At 41.2% G+C, this 25,257-nt stretch overlaps 2 protein-coding genes and 1 long non-coding RNA gene across 4 annotated transcripts in view; all 3 read left to right on the plus strand.

Moving 5' to 3' along the window:
- The window catches only part of LOC145438922 (uncharacterized), a 254,138-nt gene that overhangs the window by 33,905 nt on the left and 194,976 nt on the right, over positions 1 to 25,257 (plus strand). The gene's annotated exons all lie outside the window — the stretch shown is intronic.
- LOC145438928 (alkaline phosphatase, tissue-nonspecific isozyme-like) lies at positions 870 to 13,015 on the plus strand. 2 transcript variants are annotated; one of them, XM_080316322.1, is made up of 11 exons: positions 870 to 1,828; positions 2,260 to 2,373; positions 4,322 to 4,443; positions 4,645 to 4,819; positions 5,225 to 5,397; positions 8,644 to 8,848; positions 9,034 to 9,186; positions 9,578 to 9,757; positions 9,860 to 10,039; positions 10,094 to 10,238; positions 12,170 to 13,015. In XM_080316322.1, the coding sequence occupies exons 1-11, from the start codon at positions 1,765 to 1,767 to the stop codon at positions 12,435 to 12,437; spliced, it is 1,779 nt and encodes a 592-aa protein (XP_080172448.1). In that variant the 5' UTR covers positions 870 to 1,764; the 3' UTR covers positions 12,438 to 13,015. The 2 variants fall into 2 exon arrangements, with proteins under 2 accessions (XP_080172448.1, XP_080172449.1); XM_080316323.1 differs by lacking the exon at positions 870 to 1,828 and adding an exon at positions 1,895 to 2,121.
- The window catches only part of LOC145438943 (uncharacterized), a 118,730-nt gene continuing 98,302 nt past the window's right edge, over positions 4,830 to 25,257 (plus strand). Inside the window, exon 1 of the long non-coding RNA XR_013915058.1 lies at positions 4,830 to 4,840. This is a non-coding gene — a long non-coding RNA (uncharacterized LOC145438943). The remainder of the gene's footprint in view (positions 4,841 to 25,257) is intronic.

Here is a 25,257-nt window from a genome sequence, read left to right on the forward strand (position 1 = left end):
CAGTCTGACTTCTTCTGTATGAATTAGGTAAATTTTATGACTTATTCGAACCCCTTCGACTGGCTCAGCAAACCTCAGGGTTCATTTGAACTCCAGTTAAGAATCACTGATCCATTTGTGATCACATGGATTGCAGGAGGTGCTTGAATGGCAACAGCTTTGTGTACGTCATCACATCCATTCCAGACTCTAGTGATCGCTTACGTAACTACACATCGATTTTCAGGAACTGAATTCAAGTTTGCGGTTGTCAAAAGATATATAGGCCGGAAGATTGGGGAACAGATTCCTTACCTTGTCCGACAAATTTTATGCAACGTATAATGGTGTGAAATGTCGGGAGCAATGTCGATGACTGATATATGTACAGAGACGACGCAGTGCACAATGCACTTCTACATAGCCCGTATTGACCTTACGTTATACTTGAAAATGAAAAGATGATCGATCCAGAGCCGAAGACGCTTATTGTTTATAGATTCCATGACGATCACGCAATCAGACTTCTTCGAAGACCATCGCATGTGACGCGCTTGTTCGGCAACAAAATAAAATATTAATCACCGAACGCACATTACCTTTATAGTGCAGACTTCCTGCAATTCCATGATTGCATTGTTACTGACGACAGTCCAAGTTTTCAGATCCGCGAGTGTTGTATCACTAGGCTCTGTACGCCACGCTTTTTTGCTGTAGGCATGCGGTGCACTATTGTGGTGCGCAATTAATTATACTTGGAATGATCGCGGTCACAGTAAAGCTTAGGTGGTTTTCCAGTCCAATCCCAAGCCTCACACTGTTTCCAAGTCACTTGTTCCGTTCGGTATGAGAAGGCTTTTAACAGTAGAAGACCTTAAGCGAAAATGGAAACACTCAACACCTTCCGGGCATACGTATAACGTTCAACCTTGCAGGTAATTGGCAAGAACGTTTGTTTGCTGATATTACTGTAGTGACAAAGCGGATTTATTTTAGGCGGGAGAGGAAACTTAATACAAAGTGTTAAATTAAGATTACACACCGGCAGAGAATTATACGCAGAGATACGCCGCTTTGAAAAGGGTGAAGTTCCCAAGTTATCCGGTACATTAGCCTATATGTTCCACGTCTTTATTCGCATCGAATTTGGAGTGAACTGTTTCTAGGCTACCTCCGCACAGCATATCTTATATCTACTAATGAGGAGTTGTACTACACGAGATCTTGGTGGTATAACCGTTTCAGGTGTTGAATAGGGCTGAGGCCATCCGTGGTCGGCGCGCGTGCTTGAATGGTGTAAATAGTTGCAAGGCCGTATTATCTTCCTAATGATATGTTAACTGATGATCAGGATCCAAATTACTTTGAGGAATCTATGCCAGATAATGATAAGTTTATATGCATTAGAGATAAAACTAATACTGATGATCGCGGCCATAATCTTGGAGTTGAATAATTGTCATTGGTAATCAGGAGAGAGTGGTATGTAATCAATATTGTTTCGTCTAACAGACAGGAAATTGGAAGCAGGAGTGAAGTTAAATAACAACGTCATGCCTATTAGAAGGATGGCATGTCTCCAGGAGACAACGATTTGCGAGGAGAACTGATTTTTATCAAAGTATTCAGATAACAAATCGTAACCTATTATATATCTATGAACAATTGAACAATATATTTAAATTGAACGTTTTAGCCACAGTTTGTTATCCGAATTAGTTCTGAAAGGACGAGCATTCCGTCCTATAACATGATATTGTGTTTCAAGAAAAGTAAGAATTTGCTATGATTATTCGATGGTGGAATGTTATCGTGTTCGTGAATGCTGTCAACGGAAAAAGAGACTCGAGTAGGTATTTCAATGCCGCAGACTATAGAAAATTATTTAGAGTTTTTTTTGGGGGGATACTTAATGATTGTACTCTGATATTTCTAAGTATACCTATTAATAACTCACTTAAACCACAGTCCAGGGGTGTGGTAGAATAGGTTTATATTTTAAACATCCACACAGAACATACATTGGAGCTTTTTGTGGTCCAACACCAACAACTGATCATAGGAGCGGAGAGTAATCTCGGATTTGACTAACTCCACGTATTTCATCTATACTTTATCGCATTGATATTATAATATCATCAGGTGGGATTAGTGTATAGTATGATAAAGCTGGATTGCCAACTCCAATAAGATCTAAAATCTCCTTCTATATATACGATGAATTGTAGACTAATCAGGTGCATCTGGCCAAACCTATATCCACTACATTTTGTCATGCAGCTGCGGAAGCATCGAAAAAATACTGGAACGAAATTGCGTCGCAGGAGTTACACCACGCTCTGCGCGGAGAAATTCTTAACAGGAACATAGCAAAAAATGTGATACTTTTCATCGGTACGTACGTAAAGTAACTATAGTTACGGTCGTTCGGGCAAAGCGATTTACTAAATAGGCGTTGCAACAACTTTACGTACATATTGCATGCAGCTCTCCTAAAATGTACCTTTATTCTTGAACAACTACACTGCGAATTGAATTCTTTGTTATGTAGTTATATGTGTCATCAATTTGATCGAATGTGTTAATTAGGTGACTCGTAAGGATGTTATTGCAGCGTCGCATTTAAACTGTCATGCTGAGGTGAACCCGTTCGTTTTGTATAGTACAGACATTTGTAAACATACTACTATTTCGTATATCTATCTAATATCGTGACCACGTTCATATGATCATAAAAATATCGATACATAGCGTCTTCCTATTTCAACTTTCACGATGAAAATGTATAATGTTGGTTGGTTTCTGGGGTATTCATGGTGTTTGTCGACTACCATGGTCATTTACACCAGGCCGATATTCTTCATTTTTATTCCGTAATTGCCGACTTATAGCACGACCCACTTCTAGGCTTTTTGTAAGACACCGCTTACGCCAGTGTTTCCCAACCTGTGGTACTCGTACCACTAGTGGTACGCGGAGGTCTTCCAGGTGGTACGCGAGTAGATTCTTTTTTTTTTGACCAAATGGAGTTATTAGTTCAGGAGGGGTTGATTTTGAGTATTTTGAATCCGTCGCTGTTCTAGTAAGGTCGTCGTCGTGGGTAGGGGCACTGGCTCTCAACCTTTTTGTCTTCACGGACCCCTTTTGGACCGTCACGAACCCTCGCGGACCCCCTACACACGAACATCTCATTTCAAAATTTAGTTCCATTATCATCATCTGTCTTGTGCGAATATTAACTGTAGTTTATTGATAAACAGCAACAAAATGACTTTTTTGAAAATAACATCGTAATTTTTTGTAGGAATTGGTTAGACTTTTTATTTCAAAGCGAATTCTACAGCTTCATTTCCAGAAATACGTGGTCGCGTCTTGAAGATTCGCCCCTTCGATATGGTATGAACGAGTGACGAAATTCCATTTCCACAAAGATAGTTGGTGAGGAATGTAATAATAACGGGTAACGCTTCCGACGACACCGATGACACAAAAATTGAGAAAAATATTTTTATTGATTTTCCAGCCTATAGTCATTTCCATCTAGCATCTCATCTTGAAGTTATTCTGAAATGGTGGTTATGTATATCACAAGAGGAAATTGATTTTTGCAAACATTGCCAATTCACTCTGGTTGATCTTACTACTCCAACTAATTTTCACAAACCCCAACAAAACATCTCTAAACGGAAATACGGTTGTACGAGTAGCCAGTTTGGGCAATCAAAATGGGTTTTGCGCCGTTGTTCTGTTGATGTCATGCAGTCATGAAGTTGTAGCAGTAATGAGGCGAGCCTAATGATGTCCATAATTTAAAAAATAAAAGAAGTTAATTACCATATTTTTAAATTCAGAGGCTTAGGGGTCCACGGACCCCCGGTTGAGAACCACTGGCATACTGGGAAGAGATTTAGTCGTGGGATTCATACCTAACAAAATTACGTTTTAATATATTTGACCCCAAGAATTCCAAATCGATCCACCACAGAAATCATATACTGCCCCTTAAAATGGGCACTGGGCAGTTTATTTTCTGTTACGCTGCCTTGGCAGCTCAACACGGTGGATACATTTTTTACCGCTTTCGGCGCGCGAAACTTATGTTGGTGGTACGCGACCACTGCATAAAACCTCGAAATGGTACGTTGGTGGGAAAAGGTTGGAAACCACTGGCTTACGCGGATGAGATGGCGAGGAGGAGCCTAGATAAACCCCCAACACTTCGGTAGGATTTTTGGAGTCCACCTCGGTCGGACTCGAACCCGCAACCCATTGGTGTTGCGGCTGTGGATTATACCACTACACTATCTCGCCAAAATGTCCAATGAATTTGCGATGTATATAGGAGATGGTATGGGAATTTCGACTCAAACTGCCGGTCGCATCTTTAAGGCACAAAAGTACGGTCTCGGAGGTGAAGAGATCCCCTTGGCCATGGATAAACTTCCACACGTCGCTCTCAGCAGAGTAAGTACGCCCTGTTTACTATTTTGCGTCGACACTTTCATCAGGTCACAAATTTAGTCTCGTAAGGAACTGGTTCAATTGTATATATTTATTTCGATCGGTCTTCAATCTTATACACGTGTCGAAACCGGCATCTCATATGGAATGAAAAACTTGGCAGGCCATTAGAAACAACATGCGTTGATCCCAATTCATCTTCAGACATATTCCGTAGACCGGCAAATTCCAGACGAAGCTGACACGGCCACAGCGATTCTGTGTGGGATAAAAACAAAATCAAAGTTATTGGCATTAACCGGCCGTGCACATCATGAGTTGTGCAGGACGGGGAAGGGCAGAGACGTGCAATCGGTTTTAATTGACGCGTCGAGTGCCGGTAAGTTAGCGTTGTATTACAGTGGCACATACTTCTAGCTTACACCACGCTTATCTCATCGTAAATCGTATTTTGCGGTTCACTGATGGTGACTAATTCTTGAACAATCGTTGCGTAAGTATATATGTAGCGATGTATTCTAGAATATGTTTACATGTCAAATTATATCGGACTTTCCGATCCATGGATGCAGATTAGGCTTATCCGCAATGTTTTCAGTGATAGAAAGTGTATCGAAATATTTAGATGGACTGCGGATCCTTTTACAGAGCGAAATTCTCCTTCAACTTGTTTAGTTCGTTTTTATGTAAACAACGGAGATATACATCTTAACGCTAGCGTCGTTTCTGAAATAGTACGCTACTAAGATCTTTCTTCCTATTCTCCTTTTACATTTTGCCTTAGGAAAATCAACAGGGATAGTCACAACAAAACGAATCGTTGACAGTACGGTCGCCGCTGCTTACGCCCATTCTGTGTCGGACAAATGGTACAGCGATGCACGCATGACAGTCTCGCAGAGGTTCAACTGTAAAGACATTGCAATGCAATTCTACGAAGCGTCTGTAAATATTACGGTAACATGTGACATCAAATACGGTTTCGGATATTGCTTGTAGGACACGGCATTAATCCTTTAATTGGAAGACGCGTCTGAGCGTTATCAATCTCTTCATCTTCCCTCGAGAAATGAACTACACATAACACCGGAGTTCGCATTATATCAACATTAGGTCATTGCTCGTTCCTCTATACTGAAAGTCCCGCGATATGTGGTTGATGATTAGGCTACTATACATTCATTTTAAAATTTAACATTATTTCTAATAAAAGAGAAGCGGGTGTACGTACACTGTACAGTACACTGTACAGATTAAAAATTCACTTTTACGATGTCGAATCTTCCGCATTCACGCCTATTGTAAAGTGTGGTGTAGAGAGCCTATTACGGCAGTGGTTCTCAACCGGCGGTCCGCGAAACCTTTTTGTAAAATGATTGATAACCTAATTTGTAATATAATCAAATTCGCGAAAGCCTGATACGGTTTCGTTTCATAATTGCTAAAACTTCAGGACTCACATCATTAATGGTAGTCGGAGATAAAATATCATAAAATTCAAACTCATTTTAATTGCCAAATTGCCAATAACCTATTGATACAAACATTTTGCTGTTTAGAGACGTTTCGTTGCCTCGTTGGGGACGTTTGAAATGGAAATTCCTGAATTTTTTCCTAATCTATCCCATTGAAGGGATTGAAACGTCGCCACGATATCCATTTTCTACTATGATATACATAACGACTATTCCGGAACAACTTCGAGATGAGATGCATGATAGAAATGACTAGACTGAACGTTATATGTTCATTTAAAACCCTGCTTATCAATTATGGTGCCATATATGTTGCGATCACAGCAAAAGATGTCTTTGGAAGCGTCACGCGGTAATATTACATTCCTCAGCGCCTATTTTTGTGGAATTATTTTCGGCACTCATGATCGTTCACATCAAATCGAAGACGCGGATTCTCAAGACAATATACAGCTGCAAAAATCGCTTCGAAATAATATAAGTCTATACCCAATTTCTATAGTATGATGCTATTTTCACGAAAAGTCATTTTGCGGCTTGTTTCACAGTAGCCTACAGTTAATATTTGCACAAAACAGATGACGGTTCCACGATACTGGAGCTAATTTTGAACGAAAACTTGTGGGGGTCCGCGGGGATCCGTGACAGTCCAAAAGTGGTCCGCAAAGGCAAAAAGGTTGAGAGCCACTGTACTACGGGAATTTCTGCTGTTGTTGAAGAAACACTATTGGGCCCCAAGTAACATTACTTTCAGTGAAAATGCGATTTCTCACTCATCCAGTGTATCCGCACCAGTAACCCCAAGGAAGAATAGTACAGATCTGACTCCAGTATTACATTGGTACCAGACATACGTACCTTCGATGTCAATCTCACAATACTGACTAATAGGGATGGTGTGAACCTCTGAAAGGTTCGGGTTCGTGTGAACGCGAACCTTTTCGAAAGGTTCTGTGTGAACACGAACGTGAACCTCGCGACGTCATATTGCTAATTCCAACCCTATCTTTCAATGAAGTGATAGCCTATATTAATGTACACGATACCTAGCGAAGACGTTTTAAACGTCGCTAAATGTATCAACCGCGGTTATGAAGGCATATAATAATCTCATACAATCAATACATTCCGTCGCTTTGCCAACAATTTCGACGAGGACTTACCAGGGAATATAAGCTTACGCCTTAACGGTCTTTGACAGACCGGACAATATGTTCGCAGTCTGAGTATTGCTACATTGATATTGAGCAGAGTGTAAAACGGGTTTCTATACTCGCTACCGATACCATAAACAACAAGTTATATAGCAGTAGCCAGCACCTTAATCGCACGGAATTGGTTTTAATGATACAGTAAGGATATGAAGTCAAGATTGACCCAGTACGCCCGCTCGATTTTTCACATCAGAAAACGATATCAATGTCATTGATTGGTTAAATAAGCATCATTCGCTGACTACGTATATCGCTCGTGATGTTGTGTGGTTGCGGGTCAAGCTCACAGCAGAGAGTCACTAAATATTCACAAACGGAAAGCTGGATATTTCGAGAAATTTTTTGCAACAAAAAAGCAAGTAAAACTTTTAATGTTGTCAAGGTGCATGCTCGTTTAGTGTTGATTTTTTATGCTGCCAGCACCATGCATAGAGTGACCCGCAGTTGAAATGCAATATATTTTAAACAAAGATCTTATAGTGAAGTCCAAATTACTATTTACCAAAAAGGTTCACAGTGCAGAACCTACCAAGGTTCTGTTGTGAACGCGAACCTCTAAATTTCCGAGGTTCACACACAGAACGCGAACGTGAACCTCGCGTTCACACCATCCCTACTGACTAACATAAGCGATTATAAACTGGTAGTGAGGTATTCAGCAATCAGGTCAATTGTTCAGTTCAATACGTAATTGTTCAAATGTTCGTATTTGTCCGTGACCTACTAGCAGCATACGCATGTCAGATTGATAAGCCAAGCGGGAATCTGACATTGCATAGGCCTGCACAAAAAGCATAAGTTAAAGGAATTATGAAATGACAATGCTGAAAGGATGCTCGTGAATTAGTGTCTGGTATCGGACATTCGGGCCCTTATAGATGTAATACAATCTGGGGCCTGCTATTTCACTGAACGGACTCGCTCGCAGTAATCCATACCACGTATAGAAGAAGAAGAACCAAGCATTTTTTTCATTTAGCCTCACAATTAGGGCAAGTTTTTGTTTCAGGCAAATCCTAGGAAAGTTGCATTTATTCTTCGCAAAAGTTGCACTAAAAAGTTACATTTATGGACAAGTTCTTTGAAATTATTGGGTATGAGATACTCGAATAGATCTGTATGCAAGGCACTGTAGCAAAACTCAGTGTTGGCGACTTCTCAAAATCAATAGCCTGGAAAAATTGACCCAGTGAAACTATAATTTTCGGCAGTCTAGCCTGAATGTACGTCAAATCAGAAAGGACCTCAAATTTAAACGAGAGTGAAATAAATCAAGCGATCTATTTACATATAGTGCCAAATATTTTCAGTAAAAAGGTGGTTGCCTTAAAAATCGGAAAAGTTCCAAAAAGTTGCATGAAAAAGTGGAGAAAAGTTGTAAAAAGTTGCAATATAAGATTCCTCCAATCAACTTAAAACACCATACTACATAACTTATAAGTATTTATGAAGCTGCCGGAAGCTGTAAAAAAAGTTGCAAAAGCTTGCCCTACTTATAATGAATTCTTTCACAGGTGGCTCTCGGTGGGGGTAGGAAGTATATGTTTCCGAACACGATGTTGGACACGGAGTACGAACAGTTCAATGAAAGACAGGATGGCAATAATTTGATTGAAATGTGGGAGAATAGAGAAAGAAGTAAAGGGCTCAATCCGATTTACGTATGGAATAAAACGGCGTTGGACCGCATGGACATAAAAAGCACAGATCGCTTAATAGGTGCGAATGAACATTGGTCAGCATTCCTGTGTTCCGACGATGGCCGGCATTATATCACTTCGAAGCTATGAACTTCAGTCCCTCCGACAAATTACGTTCGTAGCCCCGGTCGTCCTGGTCACGGTTGCGACAACCAATAAAACCGACATATCGATATAATTCGTGTAAACTATAATCTGTTTCAGGCCTGTTTGAGCCGGATGACATGAGGTACGAATTGAATAGAACACAGGATGTCGCTGGCGAGCCGTCGATAGCAGAGATGACATCGAAGGCTCTCGCTATGCTTCAGAAAAACGAAAAAGGGTACCTTCTTCTCGTTGAAGGCGGGAGAGTCGGTAAGCAATTGTGATGTTTCAATTTTCGACTCTTTGGTATAGCACGAGGCAGATAGACAAATATCCTAGCTAGCCCGAATCCATTTCTTCAAAATGGAATCCGGCTCCGATCCTACCGTATCAGAAAAAAGTATCAATCCCGCTCCGACAAAAATTTTAAAAAATTCCTGCCAATATCCGTCAAGGACCTGGCTAAATCCCGCACAATACGTACGCAGCGGTATTGCATAAAAGGTAAATATTTCAACTGTTCTAACAATGTAAGTGACGCCGCAATGATTCGTAATAAATCGGTATCGAACAGTCAGTTATAAATGCGAATTTTCGCAGCTCTACTCTTTGTTCCTGTGACCAAATATTGGTGACCAGTAATTACTATCCTTTTCGAAAGACGACAGTCATCATGACAACGTTGCACACCAAGCGTTGAATGATTTCGCGGCTTTCGACGACGCAATCGAGACAGCCATGGGGGCTACATCGCCGGAAGACACGATGATCATCGTCACAAGCGATCATGGTAACGTGATGACATTCGGAAGCTTGTCCAAGCGAGGTGAAAACATATTAGGTGAGAGAATTCGCTGTATTCTCATAATTGAGAATTTTTTGACTACGCTCTCCATACACATAATACAGTAACTGCATAGTTCTGATTCTACGTTCCACCAAGGTGTATCGACCACTGAGTCCGGCCACAGTATGGCATATGATGAAAAGTCGATGACATCGTTGCAATATGGAAACGGGCCTGGATACAAAGGATATTCGAAGAGTCCCGATAGAAACGGAAGGAGGCTACCGTACGTGAAGCAGCTAACTCCTAGACTTGACCCGAACTCTACAGACACGGGTATAACAAGATCTCAATATGTCACATCGGTTGCGTAACGGACCAATATTTCAGCTGCGGCGGAGTACCAGCAACAGAGCGCGGTTCCTCTGGAGTACGCTACTCACGGTGGCGAGGACGTTCCTATCTTGGCGAGCGGACCCATGTCGCATTTGTTTCATGGTGTTCATGAACAACACTACATTGCACATGTCATAAGGTGGGAACTAACACGCTGAGTCACTTACGCTCAAAGGCCACATCTGATATTTTATTGGCTATGTGTATACGACCAGGGCTTGGTGTCGGACAGATTCCAAATTTCGAATCGCGACTCCTACACTCGACTCCATGCATTTTGTAACTGCGATTCCGACACTGTACTCGCCTCCTCGAAACTACAATTCGCGACCCTGACGCCGATTCATATAGTTTTGAAAGTGACACCGGCTCCAATTCCCGATCCTCATATGGATGCAAATGCGACTCCGACTCTTGCACAAAATCCCACTCTCTTAAATTGGCAGGTTTTACCGCGGCTCTAAATCCTGACTCTTCATCGATTTTGCCAGCAACTTCCTCCAACTTAGACGCCACAACCCTGCCCCTGACATGTCATCATCATCATTGGTTTATTAGCAATTTTATCAGTCCAATACACCACAAAAATGCGATACAATGAAAAGACAGGAAGATGTCGAAGCGACAAGGAGTAGTCTATGGCATCTGACACCCACCTTGGCCTAAGCGATGTAAAGAGGAGGCATGCACACTGAATGAAAGTAAAGAAGATAGTATAGAAGAAGAATGCGACAAGAAATAGGGCGGCATGTCATGGGAAGCGAGTTCGATAGGTCAGTCGTGGTCCGGTAATCTTGAGGATGGACTGTATTTATGTAGCGGCATGCTTGCACCATGGTGAGACTTCCCATTACCCCTATTCAATAAATGCGAACTTGACCGGAAATACAATCAGCAGCATCTTTTCAGTAATATGAAACAGGTCAAAACTTTCTCCGGCGAGATATTAACGCTGAGGCCGAAATATCGAAGCAAACCTACCTCACGTTGAGCCAATCTAGAATCCCTTGTTTCACTGATGGGCCTCGGGATTTTACAGACGTGGTCGAACAATAAGTCAGAAATGACAACTTTTCGTCAATCACGTAGCAAAATCACTAAGCACTAATATAGAATATAGCTGAAATCGACATGTGAGAGTAAATCGTTTTTCAATGATATATTGGCACATGTGACCTTATGTATTGTATAAAAGCCATTCTTCGGAAGGGACAACATCATCACCAATCATGGACGCATAGGGTTGCATTAAAAACAAACGGTGTTTTAAAACACTATATTTGAATCATGTTTTAAACAGTGTTTTAAACAAATGCCTTTTTGAAAAAATAATTTTTTTTTTTGGAAGCGTTGTCTAATTATGCCATAATTATGTAAATACGTCCGAACAAATATTTAGTATGAGCCAACCGACGATTTGCACCCAAAATAGTCGACGTATACGATGTGGGGTGGCTGGAACCCGCGAAATCGACGTCGCTTCAACAGTTTTTGCACGTAGTTATAGAACATTGGTACGGAATGGGTGTTCTGATGATGATGACCGCCGACCGTAAAAATGCTGCATAACGATGTAGTCCTGGTTAAAGATATTTTTGGTCTGTTTATGATAGTGATCGGAAGCCCTTTTCGCCGAAGGAGCCGTATTTACCCTATAGTTTCAATTGTAAATGTCAATCCATTGTGACGTCACAATTAAATATTCGCGACGTCATAGCTAAAAAAACAAAACAATAAAAAACATGTTTCAAACAAGAGCATTGTTTTAAACATATTTGTTTTAAATTGATTTTTGTTTTAAATGCAACCCTATGGACACATATCCAATGGTAATGCAACATCTTGATCTCTGGTAGTTTTATTAAACCCAGTGAGATTTGAAAGCTGTAAAACGAACAATGAAATGTTCGGGGTTATAGACCGATTGTCGCTTTGAATAGACAAGTGCAACTGCCCCTATCCCACCCTTAGTCTGGCTACAGGCTTTACCGCGAACTCTAAACGGCAGACATTGATTATGTACTGTGTCCATTCTGTACAATGTACAATCGAGTCCATGTTTTTCTTCAGGTACGCATTGTGCATCGGCGATGATACGAAACACTGCGAAGAGGGATATAAATCTCCTGGGATTGTGGCCTACCTCGGGGGCATATTATATGTGACTGAAGCGGAGAGGATGCTTCGAACCCAGTTTATATGTATTATCGTGCTTTCTGTACTGTTGTTTCTCGCCTTGTTAGGAATCATCTATTTATATCGCCAAGCGAAAGCGTCCGCTAACTCCCAATTAGACCAACATGCATCCCAAGAAATTGACCTGTCAATAACAAGATAGCGACACGATATAATGCTATATACAACGTTTCACGATCAGCCGATATTGGGAATACTTGTCGGTGCAGCTGATCGACATTCGGTGATGTCGATGCCTGGTAACGACCGAGGTTTTACAGGGATTTGGAAGTGAATGAGAAATACCATACATACATTAATACGAATTCTTGTTGAGCGGGAAAACGTCAAAATATTCATTGGTACACCTACACTCGACGTCGACTCGACTCGACGCCGAGTTAATTTACCTCCTCATAAATTGTAAGACATTTTTGGATTGAACTCATTGATAGATGTCTAGCACGACTTCAGTTTGCCATAAGCACTCCCTTCAAAGTTTGCTATCGTGTTGATTAGACCTTAGCACGTCTTTTTATATCTTTCTGTACATGAAGTGAAGAACAATTATGCGTTTCACCTAGAATATATATTTTTGTGGTAGTGACATTTAGATGATGGTCAACGTGATGTATATGTGTCGATAAGAATACGTCAACGACGTGACTTTCCTTGGCAGATGTAAAACGAGTGATAACTGACGGTACGATGCAATGATATAAATACAATGATTGGAAACTACTACCGTGGGCTCCGCGTTTCAGCGTGTTCCTGGTCATGCTTCATCGCATACGCAGTTGTGCTGTAAACAAAAGCTTCTACAGCAATACTTCTTTGACGAACTCAGGGATTTCTAGAACTTCTAGAAATCCCTGGGCGAACTAGCAATGATATAAGATTCATTGAGTATATTTATCAGAAGCAATTAGCGATAACCTGTTGAATAGTTTTCGAAGCGCATTTCTTTCTCGGGTCTGGGATTTTTTCTGATCATGCTAGCGGACCACTGCCATATAAACGCGGATTCACGTACACCCAGTACACAAGTTAAATTTCGCGCGTCATGCACGTATCGCAAATCCAATTCACACATTGACGACTCGCGATTATACGCAATCCCCGTGCTGTAGCCTTCTGACGACCAACAGTCGCGGACGTTCAACAGTCGCGGGCGTTCACACAGTCGCGGACGTTCAACCACTGTTGCGATACCAACTTGAGGTATCGCTTTTCCATCATATTGATACATCAATAACATCATATATAAACGAATATCAAGCAGAGGTTGTTTTTAGAAAAGTAATTCTAGTTATTTTTAGTACTCGAGTAGGTTTGCCTACTTCCTCGGGTGGTTGTGTTTTCATACTACTCATCAAACAAAAACATCACAACTTAGTTTTTGCCAGGGATATCTGTTTTTGATGAAAAAGGCACTCATATATTCATTGGTCAATGGTCATTTTGTGGTAGTCACTAAGCTTCACCCTGCAATTTCAAAAGTGACTATTTCCAACTGACTGCAAGCGAACAACCAAATCTACTTTTGGAACTTTTTAAAAGTACTTTACAGATTTATATTTTCGCTACTTCTATTTGAACCTGAGTAAATCATTGTAGCAATACTTCCACTACTTCAGTAGCAACGCTGCATACATAAATCACCTCTGAAAAAAAGTCACCTATCCATGATCATTCCACAAAATCTCGATGCCTTACAATACAGAATTGAATTTTCAGGATCCCATCATGTTATGTAATGAAATGAGGAATGATGAAACAAAATATATACACTTCACAGATGCAACGTTTTCGAACACAGAATTTAATCCTCAAATCCCTAATCCTTATGTATATAAACGAAATGATGATGCATGCATTTGAGAAAAGTAACATTACTATGCAACTGTACAGAAATAGATCGATGCAGAAATAACTATGTGGTAAACAAAAACAGTTTATGCGCGATTTTTTAGCAATAACAGTGCTAGATATCAATTTTTGTCATCTTCAACTTGGGAAAAGTATTTGAATGATGTCCTTGAAAAAAGCAGCAGTACACTCGCTTTCGTTGGCTAAAAAGTGGCCAATTACGACCCGAATGATGCCGTATCTACTTTACATGAAATCTGCCTGGTTTAGATGTTTGTCTACCTTTGCTTGCTCTTGGTAGGATGAGGAACATCCTTTTTCCGGAATTTTATATGATATCGTGGTGCCACCAAATTCACTAATATCTGTAGTGCAGAATAATGATTTTGGCCATTTGACCGTACCTGTCCAGGGGTTAATAAATGCATTAATGGTTATCGAGACTCAAGAATTTTTTGGTTTTCTCAGTTGCTGTTCTTCCAGCACAAGAATCTCTCCATCTTCGCATTTGAAGCAAGAAATCATTTCCCAGCCAGTCCAAGCCTGAATCGTCTGTACTGCAATATGGCTTCAAGTCGTCGTTGTAGCTCAACTTGGTCGAACCACTTGTTGAAAATACCAGCACACCATGCAGAAGCTTCCATATCCTTACCTCCCATCGCTCTCATACTACGCGCAACATTATTAGACAGAAGCTGAGCAGCAAAAATCACCCGCATCTTTGCAAAGCTTTGCATACGAAAATGTGCATCCGTCAATTTGCAGCATCTCAATTCCGTCGTTTCAAACAGTTTGGGAACAGCCGTAAAATGCCGCCATGGAATAAATTTACCATCCTTGTTGAGAAGTTTCGTACCACCAGTGCGGCTGATGTAGAGGTTGTTGTGTACGGTTTTTAACAAATGGGGAGGGTCCCGGCTTGAATGTATTTTTGCATTTGTAAGGATACCTTAAGTTCAAGTTATTCAGCTCTTGGAACATATTGCGATTTGCACTCTGTTTTGCGGAAGTTCCCGTTCAGGTTGCTGTTGGCGCATCAGCAACAAACGCAGCTACCCAAAATCCAGAATCCTTCAAGATGCCGACACATTCCCATAATATACTCGAAAGTTGAAATGAAGCCACCGACTTTGTTGCGTAGTATGCCAAGCATAGGCGCCGACTTACGCGGTTACGAGGTGGCGCAGCCACCTCGTGACCACATTTATGAGGTGGCGGCCACCTCGTACAAAATGCTCAAACGCCTAAGTGATTTGTGACCAGTAATTGGTAATCAGGCGAATCGACGCGACCTCGTTAGCGACGTCTTCGATTTCGATACGCGCGTGTGCCAGGATGATAGCCAAGGGGGTTTCGGGGGTCGAAATTCCCTATTTGAAACGCGAAACCCCGTCATTTTGAAATGATCATTTTAACTCTAATACTCAGTTGCAATTCAATAATTGCGTTATCAGTGTTCCGCGCGGCTGATTTGCGAGAAACGTGTTGTCAATTAGGGAGAAAAGTCTGTGATGATCTCCCGCTGAGATGGTCGCTAAATTAGGTCATTCATTCCCGTGCGCGTGGCAATCGTCGCTAGCCTGATTTATCGCGTATCGAGCTAGCCTGGTTCCGCAGGCTTGAGCAATCGCATCTGCAATAGGCCTAGTTCACACTATATCATCGCTTTCCTGCGCAATCGCATCTGCATTGGCGGCTTCGGCCTGGTGTGCACGATATCATCGCTGGCCTACACAATAGCATCTGCAATAATAGGCCTGGTGCGAAAGCTATCATTGCTGGCCTAACTATCGCGTCTCGGGCATAACATGCTTTGACTTTTATTTCTCCCTGGTTTTGAGACAATGCGGTCGAGTTTACGCTAATTAGTGTTTGTTTTATGTCATATTCATTAAAAAGCGACATCGCGAAACTGGGTAACATCGAATCGCTGCAAACAGACTTTAACGTGTGTAATTGATTCCCACTGACTAATACTTGAACGTAACGATCAGAAGATGTGTATCATGGCTCGGGTTCTGAAAGACGACTAAGGTTTGAAATCGGTGCCATCAAGTTCAGATTTCCGAGAACTGTCGCCGAGACTGCGTTATACGCGCGCGTATTTAATTGTTCACCAGATATCAGGGACTCGCTAATTGACACCACTCCCGGACTCATCATCTTATCATACGCCTAAAATCGTCAATACGGAGAGATTATATGATCGCCATTTACACATGTACTTGATCCGAATTGAATTGACGTTATATTAGTTAATTTGAAAAAAAATCAAAGTCCCCCTCATTCTTCGACTGGCTACGCGCCTATCGTGTACTGAGAAGCACCATCCTAGATCTCCTTTCCCGACCAGGCGCCCAAGCAGACGTTCTGCTTTTCTGAAAATCTAGATTATGTGTGCCCATATTCATATACAAAACCATTCATGAGCTAGCTAGCTTCGTAATAGTCTTGGGAATCGGAGCGCGAAATTGGAGGGTGTGTGCCTGAAAATTAGAATTCATTTCTGCCCAGATTCGTTTCTCTAACAAGGCTTTGCCAGTGACATTAATCGGGAAACGCAGCAATACAGCCTAAACACCGATATAGTGAGAAAACAATTGTCGCGACGAAAGCTACTCAATACGGTGTCAGACTCAAAACCCATTCGTGGCGATTCTGATTAGAAGACACGCTTTCTCATTTGCCATCATCCGATCATCCATATTACTTGTTATCGACTGGATACATTCGTACTCCGAAATTGTCGCACGAAGTCATTTTCAGTGTTCCTTTCATTATTAACGTGCAGTAGGCCATGCTATGCCATTGTCAAATATTGATGCATCACAAGATTCTGGTGGGCACAAATATCTTGTTTTATTCGATTCGTTTGAACAACGATTAACTTGATTGCTGGATGTACTATTATCGAGAACAACAATATCGAATATTAAACTGTTAGGCATTAGGTAGACAGCAACTGTTAGGCATTAGGTAGACAGCAGATTTCTATTGATAAGATTGCGGCATGCGCCCGGAAGTGGAATTAATTCTAGCCCAGGGGTGACCAACCTGCGGCCGTAGAAGCAAATTTGTGCGGCTATCAACATCAACACGTAATTTAATTAGCATGCGTTGGCGGCCGTTGACATGCAAATTGAATTTGCGAATTGACCAATGTACTCCCGAAATGCTTCGCGAACGTATAACGGGAAAATAATCAGCAAACAATTGCCGCGATGCGAGTTGGTCAACGCGTAGCAAGAAACCGCAATAAACAATTACTGATTCGCTGCGCGATTTCGCGTTTGTAATCATCATTATTGTCTGCTTGAAATATTCGAGAGTTGTGTGTTACTTGCTAGGCCCGTGCGTAGTGTATGTGGTTACTCAACACGGCGAATTGCGCGTGAATGACATTGATGCAACTGCAGATTATCAGTAACGTGAATTCTGACTTTTGTTCGATGCATTCCGTCGGTAGCGCAGGCAGCAGTTACACTTTCGAATGATCGTACCGTTTCAAGATCCCTTTTAATAATCGACTGCATGGTTTGATATTAATGAGTGCATGGTCGATATTAAGGGCGGAGATAATAAATTTAACTGATCTGGGAGAATGCTAATCATGTGATTAAAAACTGTTAATCGGGACCCATTTTAGGCGGTGATAATAAAGTTAGCTGGTCCGAAAGAATGCTAATCGTGTGATTGAATACTGCTAATCACGCCGCATGAAGTTCAAGAAGGTTACGCGCGGTGTTCAGTTCCTGTGACCCGAGTTTTCAATCAATTGGCGTCATCTGTTACATCATAATGCGAATATGCGTTACACATATAGGCTACTGGTTGTTGAATGAAACTATAGATCCCACAATCTCCATAATGAAACAGCAGCCTGCTAATGCCGATACTGCCACTGTAATAGGTAGAATTATCCTCATCGCGAAATGAAAGTCGTGTCAAATTCGTACGGTACAGCTAACAAGATGCGATTAACACCAACTTTTTGTGCCGCGATCAACCAGCTTACTTAATCCTGGATTGATAAATCCTGACGAACGCGCTAATCGACTACACTGCTAATCCAACTTTATTATCTTCACCCTAAAACGTCACGCGAATGGTTCAACTCTGCACGTACGCGGTGGAACCTGCGGCCGTAGAAGCAAATTTGTGCGGCTATCAACATCAACACGTAATTTAATTAGTATGTGTTGGCGGCCGTCGACATGCAAATTGAATTTACGAATTGACCGATGTACTCCCGAAATGCTTCGCAAACGTAAATCGAGAAATGCACCAATGCCGCCCAAATCGCTCTTTCAATCTGCAAATAATTGCCGCGATGCGAGTTGGTCAACGCGAAGTAAGCCAAGAAAGCGCAAGAGACAATTACGAATTACTGATTGGGTGCACGATTTCGCGTTTGTAATCATCATTATTGTCTGCTTGAAATATTCGAGAGTTGTCGTGTGTTACTTGGCAGGCCAGTGCGTAGTATATTTCGTTACTCACACTGCGCGTCGCGCGTGAGTAGCGTTGATACAATTCCAGATTCTCAGTGACGTAAATTCTGATTGTCGTTCGATGCATTCCGTCGGACGGACTGGTAGCACAGGCCGCAGTTACACTTTCGACTGCATGGTTTGATATTAATGAGTGCAGGGCCGGTATTAAAACGTCATACGAATGGTTTAACGCTGCACGTGCGCCAGCGGTATATAGTAAAGTGCGTTTTAGTGTGACGATGACGTCATCGATATGTAACAATTATGATGTCACAAGACTTCGCCACCTCGTAAAAAGATAAAAGTCGGCGCCTATGATGCCAAGGGTTTGGGAAATAACGTTACCAGGCCCCTTGCATAAACTTGAAGAGGGTGTGTAGCTTGTTCACCATCATCTAAAGGTCTCGACTCGCCAAGATCAACGAATCCTACCATTCTGTCTTTCCTTGTACTGAATACAATGTTCTCTTTCCCTGAAAATGCAAAAATCGGAAATAGTTCTACACATAAAACATCACATTGAGCAGCATTGCTGAAATATTTGCAATGAAGTTTTCGACACAGTTATAAAGTCATGAGAACACAATGTAGCCAATTTCCAGGCAACTTTATGGTTTTAATTGCTCCAATTTTCAAATTGATCGACTTGTGTCCTCCTATCCGCAAAAGCAAATGCATTAGACATTAAAAACGGAACTCGTTTTTGTCGGTTTTACCAGTCAACTACCAAATGCGCATTGGCAGAGGTTTTAGCACACCCTGGTATGCAACACTGTCTCCCATTCTGACGCAACCAACTATTCATCTATCGACTATTAGTGAGAAAAAAGAGTTATAAATATTATAGTAGCCTTCAATAAAATTGCTTTCTGTTAAATGGGCAGAGGTGGTCAGTAACGAAGTACTTCTACTTTTTCGAAGTACTCAAGTAGTTTTCCTCTACTTCTGGTACTTACTCAAGTAGATCTGATTTCCCCTACTTCTACTTCGTAATATTTTGTGATCTACTTACTTACTTTTCGCTATTTTCAGTTTGTCAAGTAGAAGTAGTTCAATCTTCCAATCAGGAAGATAGCCTGAGGAATTTCGGGGCTGTTTTCACGGAGTATCAACATTCAATTTTCTTAAAAGTTTAGTAAAGCCCAGAATTTTCGTCGCGCTTCGCGCGCAGTGCTGGAGACGGAGTGACCAGTATGATTTCACGAAAGTATCGGTGAATATAATTTAGGTAGAGGGTTGGCGTGCTTCCGTTCACACCACACTGTCGCCCTTCGTTCATATCAAATAATTCATCACAGTATATATGGCTCATCATCACGTTTGAAACTGATGTTTCGCAATCTAGCATTTTCTTGTCATATCGTAATCTAGCATGTCCATGGCGTGTCCAAATCTGGAAAAGTGGACTCTGACTTTTTTTTTAGTTTTAGAGCTGTTTTAGCATACCACCTTTGAAACTTTCTGAACTAAAAACATGAAATACATGTTCTGCTTTTAGAAGTAGTATTGATATTTCACTTTCAATTCCCAGTATCATATACTTTGTGTTATAATTATTATCAGTTCTTTTGTCTGGATAACATACATGTTGAAGTAGAAAAACAAGTGCAGTAATGCCTTTAATTTCTGGAAATAAAGCTACACAATATGGCATTTTTACGGTCCACCATATTTTTTATTAAAGTTTACTAATCGCGCAAAGTGTTTACACCGTATCCTATACAACTTCTCCGTATTACTCTTCGACTAAACTACGGGCCTTAAAATATGGGGAATGGCGCCATACCATACTATTTTCTAAAACGTGCTGTTCGAGAAAACAGGATTAGCATCCCATTTCCATATCAATACTATCATTTCCATCCCATGATGTGGACGAATACTTATGCTATCGACAATTGGATACCTGCTGGTATGCATCAATATGAATCAAGCTCGTCACCGATCGCATAGCTCAATGTGCAACTTTTTACAATCCATGTGAACGAATTAGGATCGTTTTCATAACTACTTATTTACTTGAGTACTTTTAAAGTCAGTCAATTCTACTTCTACTTCAAGTAGTTTTAGGTTGCTTATGAAAGAAGTACTTCTACTCGTACTTGAGTAGATTTTTCTCGTCCCTACTTCTACTTCTACTTGAGTAGATTTCTTGACTACTTTGACCACCTCTGTAAATGGGTCTCATCGAATTTTCAGGTTGGCCACCCACCAGCGATAAGATTACTCACACAAAGCACCTTAATCAGTTTCGCTTTAAAGATATCAGATGGCGTAATTGCTGCTTACAAATGTTAGAATCTCAAGCTGTCTTATTTTCCAAGCTTTTTCCGCTCATACACAGATACAAAAACCTAAGCAGCTAGTCAGTACCTGAATATTGCGCATTGGCGGAAGTTTGATTAGACCTTAGTATGCAGTACTGTTTCACTATGCTCGCAAAACCTACTAACAATCAACCATCAAACGAAAAAACAGTGAAATATCTGCCAGCAAAGGTGATAGCAGCACTCCACCACGATCAACATTACTCAATGAAGTGTACGCAGTCAACCTTATCCGCGCACACGCTGATTTCGGCGGGAGCAGACCTTGCGGCGTTGGGGAGCGTGGCAGCTTCCAATCATTGTATATATATCATTGGTACGATGTAATGCAAGTTAGCGAGGCCGAGATTAATGCGTAGTGTGTTGCTGCTGTTATTACGGTTACCGTATTTTGGAAATCTGAAAAGAGGACACTTTTTTCAAAATTTTCAGACTTACCATAACGAAGGAAAACCCTGAAAAAATGGTAAATTTCCTTCGAAATTGTGGATGGTTGACTAAAAAAAGGTCAGCTTTGCGGCTCAGCTCCCGAAACGAAAGAGCCGCGCCGGAGCGTTACTTCAGTGCTACTTTTACTGTACAGTATTTCACTCGAATTTTACCCCCTATTTTTATACAAATTTCTAAAAAAAGAGGACGTTCGGGCGTCCTCCGAAAACACTTTCGAAATAGTCAAAAAAGAGGACAAATCCTCCTAAAAGAGAACGTATGGTAACCCTATGTAATGAATGATAACGGTAAGGTACAGCGCAGGCTCATCGTGATCCAGGTTCATTAATTACATCCTGGCGATGTGCAATCGGTTACTTTTTTTATTAACATGTATTTCTAGCTGATATGTTTAATATAGTGTCTTGCTTCTCAAATTATAGATTCATAACTATTTTGAACATGTCATTTAATTATACCATAATTATTCGATCATGATCTTGATGTTGAATATGACCTGACGAAAACAGAGCTGTAAGTGCAGGATAGTTCCAAGATATATCAATTGTATCATTTCAAGTTATGATAGCCTTGTGGTCACTGGTCATGTTAGTTATCTAGGGTGGCGATTTCTTGATAATATACACCTATATTGATTGCATTTGTGGTAAAGCATGTCAGCTAATGATGTAGTTGGCATGTAATACCCGACATTTGGAAATGCAACATACAGATATTTACGATTGTAAAATGTCGTATAGTGCTGTTAGGTTCAAGTTTGGTGCAGCTTGTTCAATCAGCTACATGTTATTTCATATCTCATCAGCGTTTGTCACACGTAGGCTGCGTGAGCAGGTATCACATATTCACAATTGATGGTATAGGTATGATAAATATAGACAGAATTTCGGGCGTTACTGATTGCGGTCACATAGGCCACCTACCATCTGCATCGGCAATAGAATATGATATCTACACTACATCTTGGTCGTCGCAACTTCGGAATTCATACTATACACTGTCGGTTCGCGAACTCGATTGCCGATTACGCAATGCGCATTGTCTGTTGTCTCTCTGCGACTTTCGGACCGTCATTCAACGGTGAGGCAGATTAATTAGTTCTTCACTTTGTATCGTTTCACTGCGCTCCGTAGTAAGCGGCCAAGCCAAATTTCCAATTCATTGACGGGTTTCAGGGGGTTTAAGGGATCTTACATTAATTATTATTATTTGACTTTTTCGAAATCAGTGCGAAAATATAATTAGATTGACGGCAGGTATTATAAATTCCTAACCTTTTATAGTTAATTGAGCCTTCACAGGCGAGGCTTGGCAAGTCTGTGTCTCACCTCTCCTTTCTCCCTTTATTTTTGAACAGCAAGTATGCAAATTTCTTAATTTTGGGCGTAAAGATGTTCAGCATTAGTCATTCACAAACAATTGAACATCAGTAGAAGATATCCATAATCGTTGAAGGTTTTCTTTTACTTATCCTGACGACAGGTGAGGCCCTGTCTCACTTGCCTCCAGGGGCGTATCCAGCCGAAGAAAAAACGGGGGAATTTATAGAAAAGGGGGGGGGGGGGGTGTTTTTAAAATGAGAGGATGTTCTTAGTTCTAACCAATCGATCAGGTTAAATGTATGCACAAACGCAGATATTACAATGGTCAGATCATCTTGCTCGTGTCTGTGACTTCTTCATTCGCATATACAAAACTAAGTTGTGCATTGTGCAATTTAAATACAACACCACAACCCGTAAGCTAAGATAACAGCAGAAAGAGCGACACCGAGGTATCACGAGAGGTATCAGCGAGGTTACTATCACAAGAGAGCGGGCAGATCATATTACAGCACAGCGGGAGATCTTTCCATTTTGAGCTCAAATACGAACAGTGAAGATATACAAATGAATTATTAGTATATTGGCGTTTGTATCAATTGTTCAGCCTGTTTTTGCCCATCATCTGGATTAATTTTGTTTTAAATCAATATGATATCTACTGGATGCCAAGATGGTGTAGCATTTTTGGTGCGTGGAGATGGTAAAGATCAATTATATAACGCTCGAACTTGTGCGATTGTATCGTGAATAACAGTGGCCCGGCGCAGGCAGGCTCGCAATTAAAATGCATTCCTAAATGCGTTTGCGGTGCAAAAGTAACAATTGCGAATTGTTCAGGCCAAGACTATAACTTCTCGTCATTACATCGAACATTGATAGCACTATCACGCGCCGCCAGTCACGGAGCGGCCTAATTTTCCTTGTCTCCGATGTTTTGACGACTGGCCATTGGCCAAGCGCGTTAGGACAATCAGCAGATGCGTCAGACGCCCAAGACACGAAAAGAGAGAGAGAGAGAGATATGATATTATTTTTCGCCTGCACCATCGAGATGCTTTGACGACGGAGTTGCGATACGGCCTTGAGGTCATCTAGTCTGCGCCCCCGTTTTTTTCTCCCCCGTGCTACCCGTGATTGCTGAGCGCCTAGCAGGATAGCTGCGGATATCAATTTTCGAGTCTTTGGTATGACCCGGCCGGGGATCGAACCCACGACCTTCCGATCGAGAAGCCGGACGCATAACCATTACACTATCTCGCTCGGAAAAGCCTGGAAATCTGGAAACCTACACAACAACAGAACTAAATCATCGCAAATAGGATCAATACATGATAGATTCCACATCGGACATTTGATTAGTACAATCTGTTTTGGTACTGTGGGGATCCGCTATCTCTAATGATACAAGCCTCGGTCGCGTGCTTACTTGAACGGGCAATGGCGAGATCTTCGGCGGCTATGTAACATGATACACTAATTACTCCCGTTGTCACAGACGAGAGAGGAATAGGAGAAAAAAATGGTATCGTCGCATTTATTGTTCTGTGAAAACGCTCATTGGGCATCTAATCACGGATGAGCATTTAGTAATTATACTAAGATAATAACAGAGAGTTAGATTTTGAATTCAAGAGGAGAAAGAGTTGAGCTTGGGAATGGGGGATATTGGACACCGATTACTCCCCTTGAATACGCCCCTGCTTGCCTCCCAGGAACGCAAGCCATTACATGTAATATGAGTCAAAGTATGCCATGGTTAGGTCATTTCGAGACGGTTTAAAATTCTAATTTACTCCTCCCCCTATCATTTCATTGATGTACGTACACGTAAAATATTACTGTCGGTGTTTCTCGGGCCAGAATATATATTTCTGTTGACTATGGGGTTACCATACGTTCACCTTTAGAAGGATTTGTCCTCCTTTTTCGGGTTTTTGAAAATGTCCTCCGAGGACGCCTAAATGTCCTCCTATACAGCTTTTAAAGCTAAGATTACAGTGAAAACGGGCATAAATGACGCTAAACAGGATATTCGTGGTTCGAACGTAAGCGACGATCTTTTTTTTAGTCAACCAACGGAAAATGTGTAAGACAAACTGTATTTCGAGAGTTGAGCCGGGATGTAGATTTTTTTAGTCAACCAACCAAAATTTAGTGGTAAATTCATCATTTTTCCAGATTTTACTCCAGTATTGTAAGTCTGAAAATTTTGAAAAAGTGTCCTCCTTTGCCGATTCCAAAATATGGTAACCCTACTGTTGACGCTTAGTAAGGTGGGTGCGACGGGGCAGTAGCGCCACATGTTTAATATACTATATGCCGACAGATTCTTGCCTTATTCGTCACATTTTGCACATCGTTAGGCCTATAGTGACGTCATCTCAATTACTATCACAGCGAAATACATTCATCAGTGCTGGATGGATTCAGCTGATCTAAAGCAGTGGTTCTCAACCTTTTTCACCTGGCGGACCGGTAAAATTTCAAAAAATATCTGGCGGACCGGTGAACTTTGAAAA

Source organism: Botryllus schlosseri, chromosome 5 (genome assembly GCF_051294905.1).
Source record: "Botryllus schlosseri isolate E-star chromosome 5, Bs_hap1, whole genome shotgun sequence".
Taxonomy (NCBI): domain Eukaryota; kingdom Metazoa; phylum Chordata; class Ascidiacea; order Stolidobranchia; family Styelidae; genus Botryllus; species Botryllus schlosseri.